This window comes from Nyctibius grandis, chromosome 2 (assembly GCF_013368605.1).
Source record: "Nyctibius grandis isolate bNycGra1 chromosome 2, bNycGra1.pri, whole genome shotgun sequence".
Classification (NCBI taxonomy): Eukaryota; Metazoa; Chordata; class Aves; order Nyctibiiformes; family Nyctibiidae; genus Nyctibius; species Nyctibius grandis.
In genome coordinates this window covers 101521423-101544225 of record NC_090659.1, presented here as the reverse complement: position 1 = coordinate 101544225, position 22803 = coordinate 101521423, and the positions used below count along the sequence as shown (strand labels likewise).

Sequence of the window (22803 nt, the reverse complement as noted above, 5' to 3'; positions counted from 1 at the left end):
CTGTTACAGAAGGATGTAGACGTCCCACATTCGGTTGCCCACAGGAAGGTAGATGGTGTCATTAGACCACCATTGTGTCATGCCATGTCGTCTACCCAAAGCTGATTGATAGATATAACAGGATCTACAGGAGACCTGTGTTGTTTCGGAATATTAAGTGGAAGACAGGTGGGGTACCTAGCCAAAAGTCATGTCAACTATATGCAGGCAGCTGAAATGAGCCCTCTGTGCAATATTGGCAGCTCCCATGCAGACGTGCCAGACACCATGGGCTGCTGGAGATGGAATCAGACATACATGTTTGGGCAGGTGAATCTCTCCTTGGTGCTTACCTTAGGGTGAGCTGAATCACTCTCTAGGCTACATGTATTACATTGCTTAGATCTCCTTGAACTGTCATGGGCTCAATTCAGTTACCTAAACATAGGCATCTTCTGAGATGCCCTGGGGCCTCTAAGACACTAACGTGGAGTTGCCAGGTAGGACACAAGACCAGTAGCTTCTGAAGTGGAAGCCAGAGGTCTGACAGGGTACACCACAGCATCTACAATGACAAAAGATGCTTATGTTTAAGCTACTGAATTCGTTTCTCAGCTTACACAGAGAAACCTGTAAGTAGACAGCTACATTCAGGTGCCTTAATCCAAAGCTAAGTCCCACCCTTAGTTCATCAGTTTTGTTAATTGTGGAAGGCTACAAGCCAGATAATTTTTGCAGAGGTCTGCCTCTGCCTCTCATAACTCTAGATATTTGAGGGATTACTGACTTCAAGCACTGCAGGAACCAACTACTGCTTCCCCAAGGCGTTCCTGACAGCCCCCAGACCAGCTCCAGAGCCTGTTTCAATGGTCCAGCTTGCTTAGACTTTCCCAGTCCCACAGCTCAACTCAGCACAGGAATTCTCACAGATGTTTCTTTGCTCAGAAATGGTAGATATGTATGGAAGATACAGAACAACACTGCACTCTGAAAACATAGCAGTGATTTCAGCAATCTGAATCCATAGAATCCAAGTCAGCTTTACATACATTTAATGAGTCCTTCATAGGTTATATCAAGCATCCTTTTATTAGCCACCGTATAGTACTCTGCTTCTGTTATGCATTATCTAATTGGCTAATTGTTTTTTCTATAAGGTAAACATCCAGGCAAGCTCCAGTCATTACCAGCAATGTGTGTTTACTTTAGGCTACATATCTTTATGTGCTATATTTGGATGTTTTTTTTATCTTCACATCATCGTCCCTACGTGACATGTATCCTGTGTAGCCTTCTTAGTTCTTTGATAAGACTACAGACATCCCATGTGTTAATCTAGTATCTGACTGCCTGTCAGACATTCTCAAGCTTCTCATTACTTAGCTGCCCAGCTACAAGCTTTAAATTTCGTAACTGCAAGCCTTCATAGAAGTGCTTTAGTCTCTGCTGTTGGCCGATGTACAAGACCTATCAAGAACCTGCAGATATTCCTCCAGCCTTTCCATGGAGCCAGATCACTTGGATAGCTGTTGCTTTTAGAAACCTACAGGCTGGTGACTGTCACTTTGCAGTGTGATAGGTAAAAAGCCATTTCTTCAAATAGTGTTCAAAAATTACAGGAAAAATACAGAAAAAAATCCCAACAGAAAAAACCCCAAAACTTACCATGGAACTTATCTGACTTTCAGCTTTTGAAGCAGTGCACCCATTCTTCTGGATAGCAGCAGCGAAGAAATGCTTAATGCAAAATGCTTTGGCTACTGGCCATGAATCTATGCTTTCATGTCTCAGAGGTGAAATTCATTGCAATAATCCTCAAGGTGTTTTTTTTCTTTTATTAGAAATGTCTACTTTTTAAGACTGGATTGTTGCAACATACTCTGTCTTGGCCTAATCTGGTTCAACTCCTCAACCACATTTGAAGAGGTAGACCCTAAACTGTGCATACTTACTGTTTTGGTAATAAATGTCTTGACTTCACAATGGTTTTGAGCCAATCTTGGAAATGGAGGAGTAAAACCTTGCGAGAGTATCTGGGAATAGCTCCCAAGTACATGTATATGAGTATGAAGTAGCACTAAAATATTAAATGGCTTCTCAGTTGACCATAAATCACATTTCTGTAGTACACACTTCACACAGTACAGAGACTGAGTTTTTGCTATTCAGTCAAAACTGATTTTGTATAATATAATAGTTGTGTTTAATAAAGAGCATCATATGCCTGTAGCCCTGAAAAATGTTTATGCATTTGCAGCCAGTGTTACATGTACATTTGGTAACACAGCAACGTAGTGCAATATGGTTTAAATGACTAGTTTACAAAGTTTCAGCTCAGTTCAGTTTAAAATGATATAACTCTTAACTGCAGAAGAGTCATTTAGGCAGAAAATCTTAAAAAGAATTAACACACTACTGTAGTTCGTATTTCTTGGTGAGCTGGTCTTTGCCTTGCAGTAAAGGAGGCCAATATTAGCATGAGCTGAAAGCAATAAGAAATAAGCATCTGAACTGAGGCGTCATTCAACTGCTTATTGAAATACAGATTTAGCAAGCACTAACTTGTCCTGCTGTACGATTTTAGTAGGTGTAATTCTTATCAATTTACCTACAGAAAGTGATCTAAAGATATGATGATAGAAGTAATTTTGCAGGATATTCTTCCCTGACTGAATTTAATGCATAAAAAATTCAACTTTCATGTACATAAAACTCAGCATTGCATTTTCATTTTTTAATAGCAGTGCTTTTTATTTCTTCATTTAAGCCCCTGTGGATCTTTCTTTTCATAGAAGAAGTGGCATTTTGCCAGAGGTTTTAAAATAGTAGGAATTTGAAGAGTGAAGGGAAATGCTTCAGCTGTGCCTGAACTGAAGAGATAGCATAACTGTATATGAGAAGTCATCATACGCATCTCTAGAGTGCTGTGAGCTCTAGACTAAGCCACAGGATTTGAGCTTTCGAGCCATCCTGGGGAGTCTGAATGAAATTGGTTTCAAAATTATAACAATGTATCACAAATAGAAATTAAAATAGAAGTGAGAACAGTGAAATTGTGTTTCTGCTCCTTTTTATGCTGCATCAGAGACGACAAACTGGGATTTTCACAGTTGTGCACCTCTTTTAGGGTGGATCCAGTCTATCCAGATCCCATCTAAATTGTTAAACCTGCTTCACCCCTGTGAGCGATCCAGTCCCACTGTTTTCCAGGATTTTCTACCCTAAAAGTGCCAAAACTCCTTAGTCAACTCCCTGTTTGGGCTGTAACTTTCCTGGACACCCACCTTCACTTGTTCACCCAGGCTCAGCAGACTCTGGGCAGACAGGCCTATTTCTTCAACCATTGCAACCAGGGTTCGGTTCCTGCCTAAAACAGAGCTGAAGCTTGTGGCTCGTGAGCTGCATGGCTGGAGTTGGCAAGGAGCACTCTTCTGTCCTCTCTCCAACACCCCTGACTCTTCTCCCTCAGCTCTGGACCCTTCTTGCCAGCCAAGCGCATGCCCCCTGCCCAGGACAGGAAGAGCGAGGCTGTATCCAGCTCTTCACTATCTTCCTTTTCAGGAGAGAGGTGACTTCTTTTCCCTCTGTCTTTGCTCATCCCCTCTTCCACCAATTCAGAAGGCACTTTTGAAGACAGGGAGATCATCTACAAACTCTTATCTCATAATCTGGATAATGGGGAGGTGTTTGTGGCCTCCCAGATGTAAGAGACAGCATTTCCAAGATGTCATTTCCAATGAAATGGCATTCCAAGATGGTGTTTCACCTTCCTTCTTGTCCCCATCACCTCTTGTGATTCAGGGTTTGAAATGGGTTTACTGGTTCCAAAGTAAGAAGGGCCAAAGGATTTGAAATTCCACTTTTCCTACAAGGGGATGTTCAAGATTTCCCACTTCTTGGAGACACAGTTACAAAAAGGTAAAGAGAAAACGACTGGAGTTTAGGTGTCTAATTTCCCACCTTACGCTAGATCCTACCACAGAATAAAGGAGAACAATTCAGAGTCCTTTATGGGATAAAAAGAATTTGTCACACTTGAAACAGATGACTAGTGTTCCCAGGATAAAAAAAAAAAGGCATTTCAGGTTCTTTACCACCCTTTCCAACTACAAAAAAAAAGTGGTGATGAGAATGATTTGGTACTTATGGCTAGAATAGAGGAGAATTTGACATTTCCCAGGCATTCTTCAGCTCTACACTAATCCATTACACTAGCAGGTATATTTTAGACCTCACAACACTGTGTTTCTTATTTCAATACAGTCAGTTACTAGCTGTCTTTAAAGTAATTTTGAATGTACAGTGAATGCATATAACTAGTGTGATCAAGAGAGAAAGAAGGAATAGGTACAGAAGGCTGCATTTTTTCAAGAGAATTGGACTTCTAACTTGTTCTCGGAGAAAACTGTGGAGGAGCTTATTTGCCTGGTAGGCTGTGATGTTCTGGGAGGGATGAAGAAGGTAAATCTAGAACGCCGTTGTACAGCTTTCCACTGGGAACAGCTATTCATCAGCAAGTGGAAGTAAAATTTGACAGCTTAGCATTTTGCGTTTAACAGGCAGAATAAAGAGGTAGTATTGTTACGCAGTGACGGACGCAGTAAACGCTCAAGTCTAATTCAGGTGGTTATTTTTTTAAGCAGTGTCCCCAACTGGTAGTGGGTACTTTCATGCCTTGAGATGAAATTCTGAGAGGGCAAATCTATTACACAAGACTATTTTCAACTGATTGTATGCTTGTGTATGTTTGGAAATATGCTTGTGAACAGAGAAGAGGCATTAAAACAGAAGATGGCTGTTTTAGGCACTGAGCCTGCTTGTTCTGCCACAGTGAGGAGCACAGATGTTACCAGTGTAAGGCTGCCAGTTCTTCAGCGGAGATTTTAAAATGAGGAAGGGGTTTGCTGCATTGAAGTCAATGCATGATGTGACTTCCGGGAAAGATGTTAATTGAATCTAAAGCAGTAATACAGTTACTTTACCTAAAATTAGGCATCCCAGAAGATTCAGCCTCTTTGAGGTAGAAACAGTAATGCTCAGTCACAATGCTATCGAATTTGATTGCATGCACTGACTGCATAGCTTGGAAAGAAAATCTCAGCACAGCCTAATGAAAATTATACTGACACTTACAGTATCCATTATACATATTGTCAAAAGTTGAATGTTCAGTAATCACCAATACAAAGAGGCTGAAAGGTAAATCCAGATCTGCTGATCTGGGGCAGAGTTGGAAGTGTGCTTGCTCAGCAACACAGACACGATGGAGCCATGCTTTGAACTCAAGGAGCAGTGAGGGGGACCTGCATGTCTGCAAGTGTTTGGCTGACCTTTCTGCTTGGTTAATATTGCACAGAGTTTGTTAGATTGTCTGTTAGAAAAAAAAATATATTGGCTCAGAGCAGTGGGTAATTGTGTTGTCTTGAAACATGAAAACAAGCTTTCTCTGTAAGAATAAAAAGCAAGCAGCTGGAGGCCACAGTGCACATTTTCTGACATTTACACTAAAAAACTGAAGTTTTCATCTGACAAACATACAGGTGAAATGACAGCTTTGTGCCAGCAACTTATGGCCAGATTTCATCCCTCAAAAATGGGCTGCTTGTTTCAGGAGCACAGTCACTGTAGGCTTCCTGGATAGTTGTTGGAGAAGGCAGCCACCTCCAGAAGTTGACAAAGAGCTAGGCTGACTTATACTAACACCATGAGGGCCTGTCTTTCCTTTGACTGTTGAGAGGCTTTGGAAGAAACAAGCTCCTAATGAAGGAGTTTCAGTTAAGTGCCTACTTAACGTGCTGCCTAAGTGTAAATAGAATTGATCTAGGTTTTAGTTAACAATTAGCAAATGAAAAGAAAATGTATCAAAATATATTGTAAAATCTCTTATGCCCCCAGATACCCAATGAAGTTTTTTTTCCTTAAATGTCAGCAATGGACTTAGCATCACTAATACCCCGTTTTAGGCTAAGGTATTTCTGAGGCATGTCTCTACATCCCGATTTTCATAATACTTAGGCAGTGAGCTCCAGTGAAGGCATTAAACTTCCACTCAAATCAGGTCAGCGCTGAACAAGAGCCTGGCTCTTCACTCCTTGGACAGGGAAGACTGCAGTAATGCCACTGTGCACTTAATGATTAATCTCCAGCTTCTGCAAGTAACTACCAGGTGATGCTAACACCTAGCCCTGTTGCTGCAGCTCAAGGTGTCATTTACTTAGACTGTAATCAGATGTCAGCAGCTTGTCAGACCATGGAGCAAACTCCTGGCAGCTGATGAACAGCCCTGGTGCTGAGCCTGCCATCCCCAGCTCACACCCCACAAACTTCCTCCCTTAGGGAAGGGGTGTTGGTGGTCCCCTGGGCTGTTCAGAGCTTTGTCCCTCTAACAGGGGAATAAATCAATCATCACCACTAATGGAAGACTAACTGCAATCCTGTACTCTACATCTTTGGTCTTTTCCATAAAAACACCACAAAACAATCCTCAAAACTGCACTGATTAATGCAGAGGAGGTGGAAGCTGAAGTTCTACAAACAGGCAAAGCCAACGCCCTGCCTGCACCTGCAAGGTGTGAGAGCCCATCCTGCCCGCTAGAGAAAACCTTCAGTGGCTCGCAGTTGGCACTTAAATCCATCAACTCATTATTAACGATTACCTGTAATTTTCTCCTGAGGACGTTTATTTTCTAAATACAAAATGAAATTATCTAAATGACTTCATTCCTTTGTTAAACAACAACTTTATCTCCTGGGAACATCTCCCTGTCCTTAACAGCCTGTCTAGTAGGTGTGTTTTATTCGTAGATGTCCCAACTCGTGTTACAGTCCACACAACTGAATACCACGTTTTTGCAACGTGTTGAAGCAGTTCTTGCTTCACGGCCCTGGTTGAATTGTTGTGTCGAAAGGAGATGAGAACAGCAGTTCGAGTCTGCCTTTAAAGACAGGCCCATGCATTGCACCCATGCAATCACTTAAAAACTGTAACTCAATAATCAAACTTAGCTCAATTTGTTTCCTGCCCATAAAGATCTGTGAGGCATTTCTAATTGGAACTTGTTTTGCATGCGGTAAACAACCAAATACACCAACCTCCTACTCCAGAAAAGAAAAGTATTATTACTGGGAGGTGACAGTCCGTGAATTACTGTGGGGCGGGAGGGAGGGGGAGTGTATGGTGGCCTTGGACAACGAGTTTCTTTTTAATTACTGTTACGTTAGAGATCGCAGATGCGCTGTCTCTTGCCAAGGCAGCACGAAGGAAATACTGGGTGAAGAAAAAATAGTATTTATTTTTTAATTTCCTTGCCTTTCCCCTCCCTCAGCCTCCCCCCAGAGGCCGCTGCCCGCCGGCCCCCGGGCTCCCCGACGGCGGCACTGCGGCGTGGGGGTGGAAAGGGGGCTATGCGCAGCTCCTCAGAGGCGGTGGGTCCGGCCGTCGAGGCGAGTGGGCTCCTTCGTTTCGGGGAAAGGGTGCAGAGCAGCGGCGAGGGTCCCGCCTCCGAGGGGGGCACCGGAGTCGCGGCGAGGTGCGGATGCCCGGCGGAGCGGGTGGAGGGCTGCGGGGGCCGCCCCTGCCGCCTGCGGACGGGATTTCCGTCCTAAGGAGCCGGGGGTGACAGAGGAGACCCCGAAGGTGAGACAGAGTCCACCTCTCCCCCGAGGAGCCTCCGCCCCGCTGCCCGCCCCGTCTCACCCCCTGGATCCCGCCCCTGGAGGCAGCTGCCCCCGAGGGAGCCGGGCGGGAAGGATGCAGACGGCAGCTCCGAGGTAATTATTAATAGCCGTGCCCACCGGGGCGGGGGAGGGGGAACAAGGGGCGAGGTGAGATAAAAGGGGGCGGCGGGGGGCTGGGAGCAGGGAGCCGCCGTCGCGGAGCCCCGCTGGGAGCATGGCCCCCGCCGCGCCGCTGCCGCTGCCGCTGCTGCTGCTGCTGGGGCGGCCGCTGCTCGGGGCGCCGGGGCAGGGCGCAGGCACCTGGTCCCGCTTCGCCCGGCTGCCCTACCCGCAGGACCAGCTCTTCCTCCACGACACCTTCCCCGACGGCTTCCTCTGGGGAGCGGGCAGTGCTGCCTACCAGACGGAGGGTGGCTGGCGCCAGGGCGGCAAAGGCCCCTCCGTCTGGGACACCTTCGCCCACCGCCCGGCCACGTCGCCGGGGTCCTCCCCGCCGGGGCCGGCGGGCGGCGACGTGGCCAGCGACAGCTACAACAACCTCTTCCGCGACGCCGAGGGGCTGCGGCGCCTGGGGGTCTCCCACTACCGCTTCTCGCTGGCCTGGGCCCGGCTGCTGCCCAACGGCACGGCACCCCTCAACCCCAACGGGCTGGCCCACTACCGGCGGCTGCTGGGCCGCCTGCGGGAGCTGGGCATAGAGCCCGTCGTCACCCTCTACCACTGGGACCTGCCACAGGGCCTGCAGGACGCCTTCGGTGGCTGGGCCAGCCCCGTCCTGCCCCAGCTTTTCCGTGACTACGCCGAGCTCTGCTTCAGGCATTTCGGCGGGCAGGTGCGCTACTGGCTGACCATGGACAACCCCTACGTGGTGGCCTGGCATGGCTACGGCACGGGGCGGCTGCCGCCTGGCGTGGAGGGAGGCCCGCGCCTCAGCTACCAGGTGGCCCACCACCTGCTCCAGGTAAATGGTGGGCGGCGGGAAGGGGCCCTGGTGGCTCCTCGCCCCCCGGGTCATGCCAAGGGGAAGGGTGCGGAGGGTGCCCTCAGCCCGCCCCGTTAGCAGACCTGTTCCCTGCTTGGCCACTGGAGTGGGAACCGAATCGATGTGCCCGACAGAGTGTGGGCAGCTGATTTATGGGCTAAAGGCGGCGAGGCTCATAGGTGGGAGGCAGGAACCTTGCATCTGCGGTTATTCCGAGTTAGCGGAAACGCGCTGAGTTAAAGTGCTGTCCATATTCTGCAGAAATGTTCAATCCTGCTGCCAACGCTTGTGAATGCCGTTCTGGGTGGGTGAGTGGATGCATTTGGCTGTGCCAGTCCAGTGCTGGCTTACTAAGATTACTGTGGAAATGCTTAATACAACTGTAAAGAGAATTAATGCATTTGATAAAAAACCTTTACTGAGTTAGTGGAGATGGTAGAGGTGGCTGAAATGTCATACTGAGAGATTTTCTTGATAGAGTAAGGGGGTATTTGAGTGTGAACACTTTTTGGGAAAAAAGATCCTCTGTTCCCCAGCTAGTCTAATAAGTGGCGTAAGTAGTTTGCTACACATAATTTTTATGCAGTGTATCTGTATATGGTGTAATTGTAATGTTTGCTGGAAGCAAACATTGTGGATTCTTAGGGAGAATTAAGCAAAGGTGTTTACAAGTCCTTCCAGTGACAGGAGAAAGGATTCAGCCTAACTGGAATGGTGTGGCCATTAAGGCATGATCTAGTGTACTGTAATACACATTCACGAACTCTGCTAATGTCTGTCTGCTCAACGTATACTTACCAGCAGGAGTTATACCTTAATGAGTATCGTATATTAGACTTGAACACCAAGAAAACATTCAACACATACCTTATGCAACTTTTTGCCACTTCGCTGCATTACTTTTGCATTGCTTAGTGCTACAAATAAGTCAAGGGAAAATATAGGTGGGGAAAACGTGGGTAAAATTTCAGTTTAAATTCCTGTTCCTGAAACCTTAAAGGTTTCACCCATTTAGTACCTTGGGGTGTACTTGACCATGTTTCACACTTGAGTATATCCCACATCAGCATAGTATCTGTCTGAGTCCCACATAATCTCAAGCATATGCTTGTTCTTGTAAAAGCCCTATGGAGAAGAAAGGTGCTTTTCTATTTAACAAATGGGAAACACAGACTTGCCTACACCATGTAAAAAGTATAATTAAATCAGGAAAGTCTACCAATACTTGGTATAGTGACAGAATCTCATGTTTATTTTTGTCCTAGTGACTGTCGTTCAGGATTTTCACAAGTAGTGGACATTTCTTTTTACACAACAATGTAAGGCAACGAGGTGTCAGTTTTGCCATGTTTCATGAATGAGGAACTGAAACACAGATGCAATTAAGACCCAAAGTGTTCACCGATTGTTAGTGCCCTTTTCCTGGCGTGTGATCTTTTTAAAATATTGCTCAGTTATGTTATACTTTCATCTGTTCTACAAGTCAGACCCCAAAATCTCAAATCACACTGAGATCCTCCTTTTCCTTCTTACATCTCTGTAGCTTATTGATAATAGACCTTTCAACTTGTGCAGACAATGAAGTAGGAAGCTACAGATTACGGCTGCCTTGGCTACACAGCCTGATATCCATAGAGACAGTGTATGTAATCGTGTAATGCAAAGATTTAAGTTATACCACATATGGTAAGGAGTGAATTACATTTCCATGTGCAAATTAAATTCTTCTCTTACATAATTCTTGAGTAATTGACTTTGCAACTTGAATAATGTTCTTTAATGTGTGTCTGTGAGTTGCATATAATTTTGTAGGTGAGTTTGGTCAGTTCTCAGAAGCACACGCAGCCTTGATTTGGATCAGAATGCTGTACAGTAGTACCACTTCATCACATAACCTGGAGGATGTGTGTAGCAGCCAGGAGATACAGCCCTCATAGCCCCACCGGAAAAGACGTGGTTGTATCAGTCCACACAAAAAAACCCCTTTCAGCTGCCTAACCTTTTGCTGCTTAAGGTCTGGTCCCAGGTTTCTTCCTAATCCTCTGCAGCATTCTTATATCCCCTCCCCTGCCCCCCCGCCCCAGGAAATAGAGCTTGCAGAACATGTTTGTTTTTTAAAAGATAAAATATGTTGTTATAAATGTTTGGTTCTTAGCAAATGAGCAGACTAACTCTTAGTATGCATATTTTCTGTCTTTTTTTTCCTTATTTACAATATGCAGTTTTAAGCGTCTGCTTTCTGCATTTATTCAAACCAAAGACCCTCATAAGTGGCAACCTTAACAGCTCGTGAAAGTGATGTCTACTAATTTATTTTAATTGATGCTAATCACATTAAAAGATGAAATAATTTCCTTTAAGTTCTTTAAAATTCAGCAGATATGAATGTGGATTTTGGGCTGTGTCTTTCTGAGTGAGTTATTTATTATCTGAATAAATAATCAAAGAAGAGGTTGATTCAATCCAGGTTGTTCAATTCAGGTCTGCTGACAACAGGGCAATGAAGTTTGATCTGAATAACAATGTTTAAATTTAGCTTGAATGGATTTCATCTTATTGTACTGAATTTTTAATTACCTTTCATTTTTCTGAACTTCCAGAAGTGAGTCATAACAGATACTAAATGGACAGAGTAAGAGACACTCTTTATAAAAAAGAGCAAATAAAAATAGTGTAAAAAAAACTTGTAAGAAAAAACATTTTATGGATGCATCCTTGGTTTGTTGTTGAGAGATGTTGATCAGTATTTGGTGAAAACTTCACCCTTTTATAGTATCTCCACTGGCGCTTGTCGCTTTTAATGTGTCTAAGCCCTTCAAACATAGTAAGAAATGGAGGAAGCTGTACACGTTTATTCACAAAATAAATTGAATGGATCAAGTATAGTTCATAAAAGTTGGCATTCTCTCGAGTCAACAGCCAGAAAATGTAATACCAGCAATCTGTCATGTATATGATGCGTCTCTTTCTCCAGATAGGAGTTGAGAGAGGTCATTGTATTATGTTCTGTTTTTTGCAAATGCGTTTTTTCATTACTGGTTCACAGTACATATTGTCTGAATTGAACATACTTGGATTTGCTCAATATAAACAGCATTTGCAGAAACAGAAGAACATGTTGTTTCCCTGAAGAAGTGAGTGGAATTGCTGCCTGGAAACCAGTCACGTAGCAACAGACTGATTTCTCTTCCAAAACTCTTTCCAAAACAAAAGGTAAGTACTCTTTTGTTAACCTTCAGCGCTAAACCTAATAAAGTATCAGTAATTGCAGCATAGGAGGATGGTCTTTTCTCGGTGCGTATTATTTCTTTCAAAACTCAGACAGCCTTCAAACTTTCACTCAGTGCAAATGATTTTGGATTTTCCTGAAAGTAACACAGCTCATCATAGCTGTGAAGACATACAGAATTTTTTAGAAAACAGAAGGAATAATTCTAAGTAATAGTATTTTAATTTTTTTTCCTATTCTTGCTCTCTTAAGACTTAATTCAAAGAAATTCAAAGAAGAAATTGGTTCTGTTTCTGGTTTTGAGTATCAGTTGGGTAGTATATATTTGCAAATAATTTATTACAGTAGTGATTATTCTAATCACTCATCATTTCAATCAGGTATCTTTCAAATGTCAGAGATGATAAAGAAGTGTAGTCAAATTGTAAAGCAAATTCAGGTCTGATGCTGCAGTTTTCTGTGGCAGTAGCTACGGATAGTTACACTATGTTCACAAATTATATTAAAAGCTATAGCACACCTTTCTCAAGCTTTAATCATCAAAAGAAAAAAAAGAAATTTAGTTTCATTTTAAAATGTGACAAACAGGGGAGCTTGGGTTTCAAGGATGCTCATTTTATTAAAATTAGCTCCAAAGATAGAATATGTAACTTTCCCCTTGCCATTTCTGCCTGATTGCATACACATTTGCAAAAGGAATGGTTTTTTTCAAATACTCCACTGTAACCAAAAAGCAGTTGGTTATCTTTACAGAGTGCTTTGATCTTTAATTATAGAAATATCAGGACTACGTGGAGAATAAGGTGTTATCATGGAAAAGTAAGAGTGGATCTCCCTCAGGTGTAGGGGTTCTCTAACTTGAAAAGCTTTTTAGAGATTATAGGAAATCTTATTAAAATTCAAGAGGCAGGACCTGGAAAGACTGCACTACTGACTGAAGTGGGATGGAGCAGAATTTGTGTGTTCTCTGTGCGGAAAAGCACCAGGTCGAGCCCATAGGTATGTTAAGTCCCACCTCAACTCTTTTGCTGTCCATTATGAGGATGAGGATTTCTTGAGGGTCCCTGTTCATTATGAGGATTTTAGTGCTTAGTAGTTGTGGTTTTTATAGCTGTGAATCTCTGTGTTTAATTCGATAGGCAGCCCCAAATCTGTGTTTTCATATCTCATTTTAAGTGCAACGTGCCTGATTTTTACTTGTTGCAGTAGCTGGTGCTGGAGGTACCTAGGTGATATTTCTGGTTCCTAACCAAGATAATCTAGTATGCTTCCTTTTTAAATAGCATGCTTTTCATTTAAGATCAAAATTTTTGTTTAACATGTTAGGCCGGGCTCTGCTCAGTGCCGGAAAGATAATGACTGTTAACAGCAGTTTGATACAGATAAAGGCATTTAGACAGGCAACATAAAATTCACAACTCATAAAATCTCATGGGATTCATGAGTGTAAAGCTGTCTGCTCCTTGATACGCCTTCATTTTGCATTAATAAAACCTCATAAAGTATGAGACATTCTTGGTTCTCCCCTTCAACCTCTTTCATCAAGCAGAAGGGATCCTGCATTTGTTGTAGTTTTGGAGGATCTGAAGAGAAGTGTGTGGAAGGACTTGTGTTACTGTGCAGTCCTTTGTATGACAAACTTTTCCAGTTTCCAGTTCATCTTGTTTCTGTGGAAAATTTCCAGTACTTTAGGTAGTTGATGGGCATAATTCCTACCTGTACTTAAGGATATTGTTGGGACCTGGAAAATAAAGCCTAGCTTCAATTTTTGAAGAGTGAAATGTATATTTTAGCTTAAGATAGTTCACCATTTTTTAGTGCCTGCCTTCCCCTTTTGACCGAAAGCAAGGAGCTTTTAGAGCTTTTCCCATGACAGATCAAGTAGAAACCTCTATTCTGCAACTGTCAGCAGGTTTAAAGAGCAGAGACAGCCCTTTCTATTGAAAGTGTAGTCTTCTGTGAGGAAGAAATGCTCTGTGATGTAAGAGAAAGTTACTTCACTCATCACGTGCCCACCTTGTAGAAGGTCAAATTCTGATCTCTCTTGCTTTGGTAGAAATTAAATCAGAATAGGACTCCAGCAGTTTCTTGGGCAATTACCTTAGCTTTGTTCCTCACATTTATTAACTCTTTGAGTAACAAGAGTCTCCTTCCGAGTTTACTCTGGGAAACAAAACATTTTTTTCCCCTATCTTTCAGTATTTCTTCAACTAGACAGAAGCAGTGAGTATGTCTCTACAGCTGGTAGTACCGTTGGCAAACAGTGACTATTAGGACAGAGAACAGAGAGCAGTGCAGGGTGTGGGCATTTGGAGATGTTTCATTTTAATTATTTTTGGTGACTATAATGCATATCCTTCTTAAATTTGGAGAAACGGGATATAACAAACAGACATGTGCATGTAGATGCTCTGTAGTTTGTTTAGCTCCAGTTTGTAGAGTCTTGTGGTTTTCAGTTAGTAATTGGCAGAGTTTGAGGGTTGTTTGCTAATCCTTACAACTGAGTGTGTGATTTGTGTGTTTGGTTGTTGCTGATGAACAGTTAAACTGCTGAACTTAATCTGAAGGTGCAAGGCTGATCTTGGCAAAGTTTTAAAAAAGCTGAGAAGCCAGCAATCAAAGGAGCCTGCTTGCACAGACTAGTAGGTAAAGAAATGTACACAAGGGGATTTTCTTCTTCCTTTCCGTGATGGTAAAAATAAAGAAGAGGAAATGATGAAGAAGTGCTTCTGAAGAGGTAGAAGAGGTGACCTCCATATACAATGATAACAGGTTGTAGAAATTACAGGATGTGTGTTACCTAAGTACTATATAAAAACGACTCATGCTTGAATATTTGCCTGCCAAAGCATATAGAAGACTGTCACAGGTAAAACTGTGAATGCTGATTTTAGATTAAATCAGAAGAATGGAACAGAAGAATAAGGCTGTAGACAACACCTCAGGATGTTTAGGAAATTACTGAAATGAAAACTGGACAGATCTCTGAGGGAGAAGGTGACCCGTGGAATATGACTATGAATAAAACATGAAAGAGACTGGCTACTGGAGATAAAAATGAATTACTTCACTTGAGAGGAAATGTGCCAGCAGAAAGAGAAGGTGAGTTATCAGGAAGGAAAAGTAACTAACGAACCACAAGAGGAGAAAGAGATACTGGCCATATCAAGGGATTGGAGCCTTCGGTAAAATGGGATGAGTAGGAGACAAATGATACCAAGGAAGGGAAGGAAGTAGATTCACACTGATGTTCTCTGTAGATACTCTTGGACATGAAAATCAATGATGTCAGGAAGAAAATTTAGAGTTAAAGTACCATATGCACACACAGGAAAAAGGATAAAAGTTCAATATCAATACAATTAGGTTGACTCTTAGAAGTCATGGATAGCCCTTGGAGGAAAGAGCTTCTGGAATGGCCTTTCATTGTTAACAGTTGGAACAAAAATCTTTTAAGACAGCTAGAGCAGTTTGAGAAAAGAGGCTCTTGATGCGTTTGGTGGCAGTGAAAGTGACAGTACTTGTAAATGTGTATTCTTCCTCTTTGCTTGCAAATTCATAACAGAATGATACATGGCATGATTTAAATGCTGAGAACATAGTTCAAGGGAAAAAAAAGAAATACAATCTATATTAACAGTAAAGCTTGTTTAGGATATCAGTGTTGGCAACTTCTGGCTTGCTGTGGACACTTCAACTCTATTCTGAAGGCACAAAACACTCATAAGAAGCTTGGCCTGTTAAGTTTGTTGTATGTCTCCCTGGAGATTTGGCAGGGAGAGTCCTTTTAGATGCACACTGGAGTAAGAGAAAGCAATTTAAGAACCTCTGGATTTGGCCACATTGAAGCACATCTCTGTTGCTTCATTTTTATGTATGTTTAGTCTGAGAAGAGATAGCATTCTGGGTTATGGAGAACTGCGAACGTTTAAAGTTTTGCTTTTTTTTTGATTTTGAAAAAAAGACCCCATAGTCTAAATTCTCCCAGTTACTGAAATCTTTACAGATGCCATTTACAACAGCTCATGTAGGAACCAAGAGACTGGGTCCACGGGTGGTTCCAGTGCCACCAGGCAGCCAGGGCTCTGTGACTTTTGCATGATGGGAAGCACAGGGGCTTTTGCATGTCTCAGGATCCAGCCAGCCTGGGGTCCTGAAAGGCTGGGGAGTGCTATGAGACACCCTGCAACAAGCTTTTCAGCAAGAAGGTGAGCTGACACGGAGCCACGCACATTTCCAGTGGACTGTCACTTCGGTCTGCACATGATAATTTTGTTACTTGCACTTTAGGTCTCATGATAACAGTTGAGCTCTGACTTCTGTTTTAGTCAGCTTAGCACACCTCTAAAGACAGCTGAATGGTTTAAAATTGGCCAGGAGAGATTATACTATGGAAATGCCTTGTTATTTTGTGAGTTCAAAAGTCAACCTAGGAATCCTTTTGTAGGTTAATCAATTTAATGCCCTTACTAAAGGCTAGAAAATGTTGGCACCACAGGGATTATATTTTACAAGCTATTTGCTTTAGTGTTGGGAAGATCGTAGCATCTATTTGTTTTGATCCTGCTTCTAGAAAAGACATCAGATGGTCGGGTGGGGAGGGGGGACAGACTTGTAGCTGTTGGTCACATGTTCTGGTTAAGAGTTCACTGTGATTTTCCAATCCGTTTTCTCGGTCAGCTTTTTTCTTGTTCTTTTGAATATGTAGTAGCTCCACTGGATCAGTTGTTTTTCAGAAATGAGGGCAAAGTTTACTCAGTTTGTTTATTTAACTTTTGGCATTTTAAGAAATAATCTCATTTTTGCTGCAGGCATGGAACTGTTGAACATAGTTATTGATTAATTATTCTAATTATGGTTCCTTAACTCAGATATATATGAAAATGGAAGAATCCTGCAGCATTTCTTTTCTTTTGAGAAAGTAGGTTGGGAATATATTGCACTGTCAGGCTGAGTGATTATTTTTTGTATTGTATTTTGTAAGTAATAACATTTTGCTTCAAAATAAATTCAATAATTCTCAGGTCTGAAATGAAAGTTCAACTGGCTACTGACTGTACAGTGACCACATGCTTTTTGTAATACACTTACTTCATTCTTCATTTCCTTTCCTGTCATAGTATAGTGTTAACTTGGATACAAGTGGTGTTTACAGAGAGAAGAGCCACTACAGCAGAATGTCCATCACCAGTTACTTAATCCATCAGGAGGCAAAATCCAGGCCAGAGTCGTAACAAAACATGGGGTGACAAGAAAGAGGAGTATTAGGAAAACGGACAATGCATGAGGAGCTGGTGAGATGTGGGGGTGACTGGCCATGAATAGGAATGCAGGACTGGGTTTATGAGACAATACTGCATTTTTGTGTGTGTATTTAGCATTGAAAATTAAACTTGACGTGAAGTGAGATGGCCTGGAGTTCCCCAAATATGAGTCGTTCTCTGGTTCATTTTTATTTATAGATGTCATATGAATTTTTTTGAGGAAGCTGACTGGTGGTTTAATGAAATCACAAACCATGCTTCACAGTGATGGAGCCTAATCCAAAGAGTCTGTCTGGGCTTATGGTGTCCACTTGCTGTCCCCACATTGCCAGTGGGGGGACACAGTGAGCAGGCTGCAGAAGAAAGGAGTGATACTACATTAAGTCTGGGTTTCTCAAAGGAGCTTAAGAAATATAAGTGAGAATTGAATTTTACTTAAGCTTTTTTGAGAATCCTGTCACTTTTAAGCAGTTAAGTAAATTAGCAAGTTGAACAGATGTATTCCTCTTAAGTTGAAGAAAATGTGCGTTCCCATATTCAAGTAGCATCTTTGCTGTGTGAAGGGTGAGACCTTGGAAATGCACTGAAGGAGCTCTTGAACTCAGTTTATCATCCTATTTCCCTTCCCAGCTATGAACATGCCTCTTGTTTTGAATGAGAAAAGAATATTGGGGTATACTATGCAGGTCAAGGAACAGAGCTGTGGGAATATGATTCAGCTGCAGTTTTGCATCTTAATAATATACTTGGGAGTATAAAAAAAACTCTCTTTTTCTTCTTTGTAGTCAGCTGTGATTACTACCCCCCTGTCATATCAGCTGGCTTTTTCTCATATTCCTAATACCTCCAGTTTTCACCAAGTAATTTAATGTAATTAGAGCAAGTCAGAAAGATCTAAAACCTGTGAAATGGGAATTTGCTGGTTCGTTGAAATTAAAATATTTGAGAGAGAGACTTCAGTTTCCCAGGAAAAAGTTGAGAAATAAAATACGGGAAAAAGTTGGGAAATAAAATCAGTCATTTTATTTTTACTTTGCCATGGAAATTCTTGGTTTTCCATTTTGATGTGATACTGAAAAATTTCATTTTGATATAGTGAGTCAGTCAGTCATTTCACACACTGCCTTCTGTATTCTTTCATTGGATGAGTGCCCACTGCTTCAAATTGGGTCAGTTTACCCTTGTGAAATTGTTGTATAACCTGCTGCAATATAACTGACTTCTTGAAGCTGCAGATTGATGCCTTTTATTCTTTGATGAAAGAAATAAAACAGTCTTAGAGCTGTCAGGGCAGAATTCTTGCACGGTAGTGGTTACTCTGTGTCTCATATTTGTAGCTGGGCTGCTTGTGCCACTTTTGTGTGAAACTGTAATTATTCAGTCATTTATCCTGCTCCTCTTTCCTATTTCTGGTAAAAAGAAAAGTGGTACTTGAAGGAGGCTGTTGCTTAAAAGTGGGGAAAATTCTAATAAAAGCAGCATCAAATTGGCACAGTCATTCTGAGCCTAGATGTTAGAACCAGCAAACTGCAGCACAGAGCAGCTCAGAAACACCATTTTTCCATAGCACAGCTTAGGGTAATGAAACAGAGACCACTTCAAAATTGGTTAGTGCGAAATGGTTATAGAAACAGGATTGTTAACGCTGAGCTGTGAAAGGCGAGAACCCTGAACTACGCCAGTCAGATCCCACTTTACCCAAGTTGGACTTTTCTGGAGAGGAATGTTTCCTGGGTAACTGGTAATTTGGGATAGGTTTGTAGAAACCAGAGGACGTGAGTGTAGGTATGGACGAGATACTGGTGCTGGCCTGTGGGATCTGGTTTTGGGGGCTCTGGACTGGTGGTCAGGAAGAAATTTTTATTGTCAAGGAACAGTGATTCTTGTATGGCCTGTTTTTTCCCTCTCTGTGCCAGGTTCCCAGGATCATTAAGGCATTTTACCTAAAAAATTTGTCTTCTGTTGCAAGGGTTTAGGATTCTGATAGTAATCTTTGTTCTTTCCTGTTTTATTCCTGTGGCCCATTGTGATATTTGGAGCATTTCGTGTTTTTTCTTGTGTTAAACATCTCAGGATTTGTTTTGTGGCTCATAATGCCATGAACATGGGAAAAAGGGACATATAGTGGATATTATTGTGTAGTGTTTGGGGCTAAAAGCTTGCTGCACTATTGCAGGCAACTAAACTTGATGATCTATGTATCTCCTTTCTATTTTTTGCTGAGAGACTGTTAAGTTTGTGGGAGGGCTTCTGGGGGAATATTTTTAGGAACGAAGTGAGTATGGAAGAATGAACTACAAAGAGAGCGAGGAATTGGAAAGGGTTAAACATACATTGCAGCAGCATGTTCCCAATGTGGGAAAGGACCTGGAGGGTTTGGAAACGGACTTGTGGGGCACTAGCATTTCGTAGAGCCAAGACCATCTAGAAATGCCTGAGCTATTTAAACATCTAGGGGAAAAAGTTATACTGGGAGGTATACAAGACAAGGGAGTCAATTAGTATGTCAAATCCATAGAGTAATTTACCAAACTAAACAGTTAACTATCAGAGAACAAGGCTTCTTGTGACATGAACATTGACGTTGGACATAAGATAGAAACATTAGCAACGACAACTGCCCAATAAGTTGCAGGACAGACTCAGCTTTTTTTTTTTACATCACTTGTTCAAATTTTTGAGTGGCTGGTCCAAGCAGCTGAAGATTTTTCTCTGAAGCACCTTATTCTGGAACTGTTTCAATGATAATGAGATGGGTTGGACAGCCTGACCCATTGATTCTTATATTCTACTATTATTCTTCTTCAAGTGTAAGAAAATATTACTTTCTCAGTCCCCACATTATGTTTCTGGTAAGATTAATTATCGACCACAGCACTGAGTAATTCACTATTGTTTTGCGCAGTAACTATGCATAGGTTTGGGAAGCACCAGCCCAGAGCCTCAGTTTTGTGTCTAAAAATCTTTAAAGGCTAGAGTATGTCCAGAAGACAGATAGGCGGTAGGTGTCATTCTAGAGTGTATTCAATGAAACCACTGCAGTAGTGCACTGGTGGAATGACACTGCTGATGTAAATGCTGAAAACCGATGTAGAGTATTGGAACTGTAGCATAACGTGGTAGTTTGGATACAGATAAATACCTTTTCTAGCTGAAAAAATTGTCTTTGTTTTGCTGACTGTGATATGGATGGGTTAACTGAAGAGTAGTCTGTGAGATATGCAAGTAATTTTTTAATCAGCTTGTCTCCTCCAGATTGAGGACACAGGAGAGCATGCAAGGAAAACCAGTATGCGTAGTCAAGGCTGGACATGACCAATAGAGAAAGGGTCTGTTTCTGTGTCAGTTGGCCACCAGCTCTTGAGCTCCACTTCATGGTGCTAATAGGAGAGTTGGTTAGGGATCAGAGCCTGCAGAGTCCCTACATTCACCGTTGTCTATAGTATGAAAATAATTTGTTGGTATTGGCACTGGATACAACTGGGACAGTCTTCAACCTGCAACGGTTATCAATAACAAATTAAATTTATCCAACAGCTGAAAAGACAATGTTAAACTACCCGGGGTTCATGTCCACCCCGAATAACAGCTGTCAGCAGCCAAGCATTTTGCTCGTTTGAGTGAGGCTGTAGCACGGAAAATTGCTCCTGCCCCACAGTTTAGCAGCATCATTGTGCTGTCTTCCAGGCTTTTGTTTGCATCAGCTCTGAGACACACTTTGGCATCTGCTTGGCCTTTCAATAGCTGGCTTTTCAATGACCATGAAAAAATGTGGTCTAGTGTAAAGATATTTCTCTTAAAGTGACTTGGCAGCATTCCCAGTGATCTAAGAGGGAGGAGCAGCTAGGACTTGTTCTCCAACTCTGAGCAAGCTGTCCACTGGGCTGACCAGAGGTGTAGCTTTGTGTACTTTGGCTCTGCACCACAACTAGTGCGTGAAGACATGGACTAAGCTGTCCTTGGCTGCCTGCAAGCCTTTGGTGTAGAGCCGCATAATTTGAAGTGGTGGACCAGGAGCTCAATAGTCATACAACAGTGCTGTATCAGGGCTGGTGATAGCTGGATGAAGATGGAGGAATACATGTTTGTGCTTTGCTAGGTAGATGCATCATTGCAGTAGAGCCATCTCCCTTGCAGGCTGTGAAAATAAACACAGCAATCACACTTGAGCTAATTTTAGACATGTTCAGCAGAGACAACTATATTTGAGCTTGCCATCCTAGGGTCCTTTTACAGGTAATGGAGAGAAGTGAACATGATGTCTCTCATCCTAAGACCAAAAAAAACCCTAGTTGTCCCATTTCTATCTGTGGGGTATAGATAAAACCTGTGGTGACAAACTCAAACACAGACTTTTTGTAGACAGGCTTTTACACTTAGTTGAATGAGGGTGGGGAGAGGTGAGGTAGATGACAGAGGAAGGGAGTACTGAAGGGCTAGTTCAAGAATTGGCTTGAGATACTTTGTGTTCCTGGGACTTCTCAGGTGGTGGACTCTGACATATGATCTGGATCATATGCAAATTTTGCCTGAGTCTCACCTATTTCAGGCACGTGATATCTGTGGGGAAATCCTGTATATCATGCTCTCCCTTGGTCTTCCTGAGCACTGAGCTGGGTCTTTTGACAGTGAAGCAACTGATGCACCTCTGCACAGTTTCTCCCTGCAAGGGGGGTCAGCAGCACCTGCTTGGGCCTGTAAAGGAGGAGCAAGCAAGTAGCCATGGTGTCCCATGTAAGATCTCATGGGCATTGAGTAGCCCCATCCTGTGGCTCTTCACTCCCTTTTGCCAGTCAGCTGCCACTGACTCACCATGGCAGTTGAAGTATGATGAAAACATTTCATGCCTTTTCCAAAAATGTAAGGAGAGCAGTCCTTGGAAAATGTAATTTAAAACATCAAAAAAAGTTAAAAACTTTAAAATTAACACAGTCTTTTTCCCCCTAGTTGGAACTGATATGCAAATACAAACCATATACTAGTTTGTCACGGTCTCCCTCTGTCTGGAAACAAAAGATGTCTCTTTCCTTTAGGGCCCCATTATTTTCTCCAAGGAAGTTATTGAACCTCATTTCAATTTAAGTGCAATAGGTGTTTACTGACTACGATAAGCAGAAAATTTAAAATGTGCATTAAGTCTTAAAAATAGAAAACCTCATTATTTTAAACCAAATCACAATATCCTTCAATCACCTAAGGAAAAGTAGCATAAAGAAAGACATACAGCCATCAGGTAGTGAGGAAGAAGATAAGATTAGAAAAATGTACTTCCAAAACCAATTAATGCTTTTTGTCTGATCTGTCAAGAAGGGTGATCATGTTGAGCACTGGGACTGACAGACAGGAGAGGTTAATTTACGGTATCAAAGTCAAGCCAGACCCATCTGATAGCTTTCTGTAGTAAATGATTATCTAGAAAAAGAAAATATGATAAACCTAATCAATCTGTATTTTCAGTAGGACACTTGAAATGGTGGCACATGGAGAATTACTATTTCAGTTTAGGATTAGGACAAAGGGAATTTTCAGCAGTAGCTAGGAAATTGCTAAAGCAAATATCACAGTAAGTTGCACTAAAAGTAGAAGCATCAGGCTCAAGGGTAGTTCCTATTTGGACTTTTTAATGTATTTTAACTCCCATGCTTTGGTATAGACTAGGATTGCACTAATTA

General features: G+C 42.2%; 1 protein-coding gene across 1 annotated transcript in view; it reads left to right on the top strand.

Moving 5' to 3' along the window:
* The first annotated feature begins 7870 nt into the window (after positions 1–7870).
* KL (klotho) overlaps positions 7871–22803 on the top strand; it is a 52681-nt gene continuing 37748 nt past the window's right edge. Inside the window, exon 1 of the mRNA XM_068422674.1 lies at positions 7871–8617. Within this exon, the coding sequence (XP_068278775.1) occupies positions 7871–8617 (747 nt within the window). The remainder of the gene's footprint in view (positions 8618–22803) is intronic.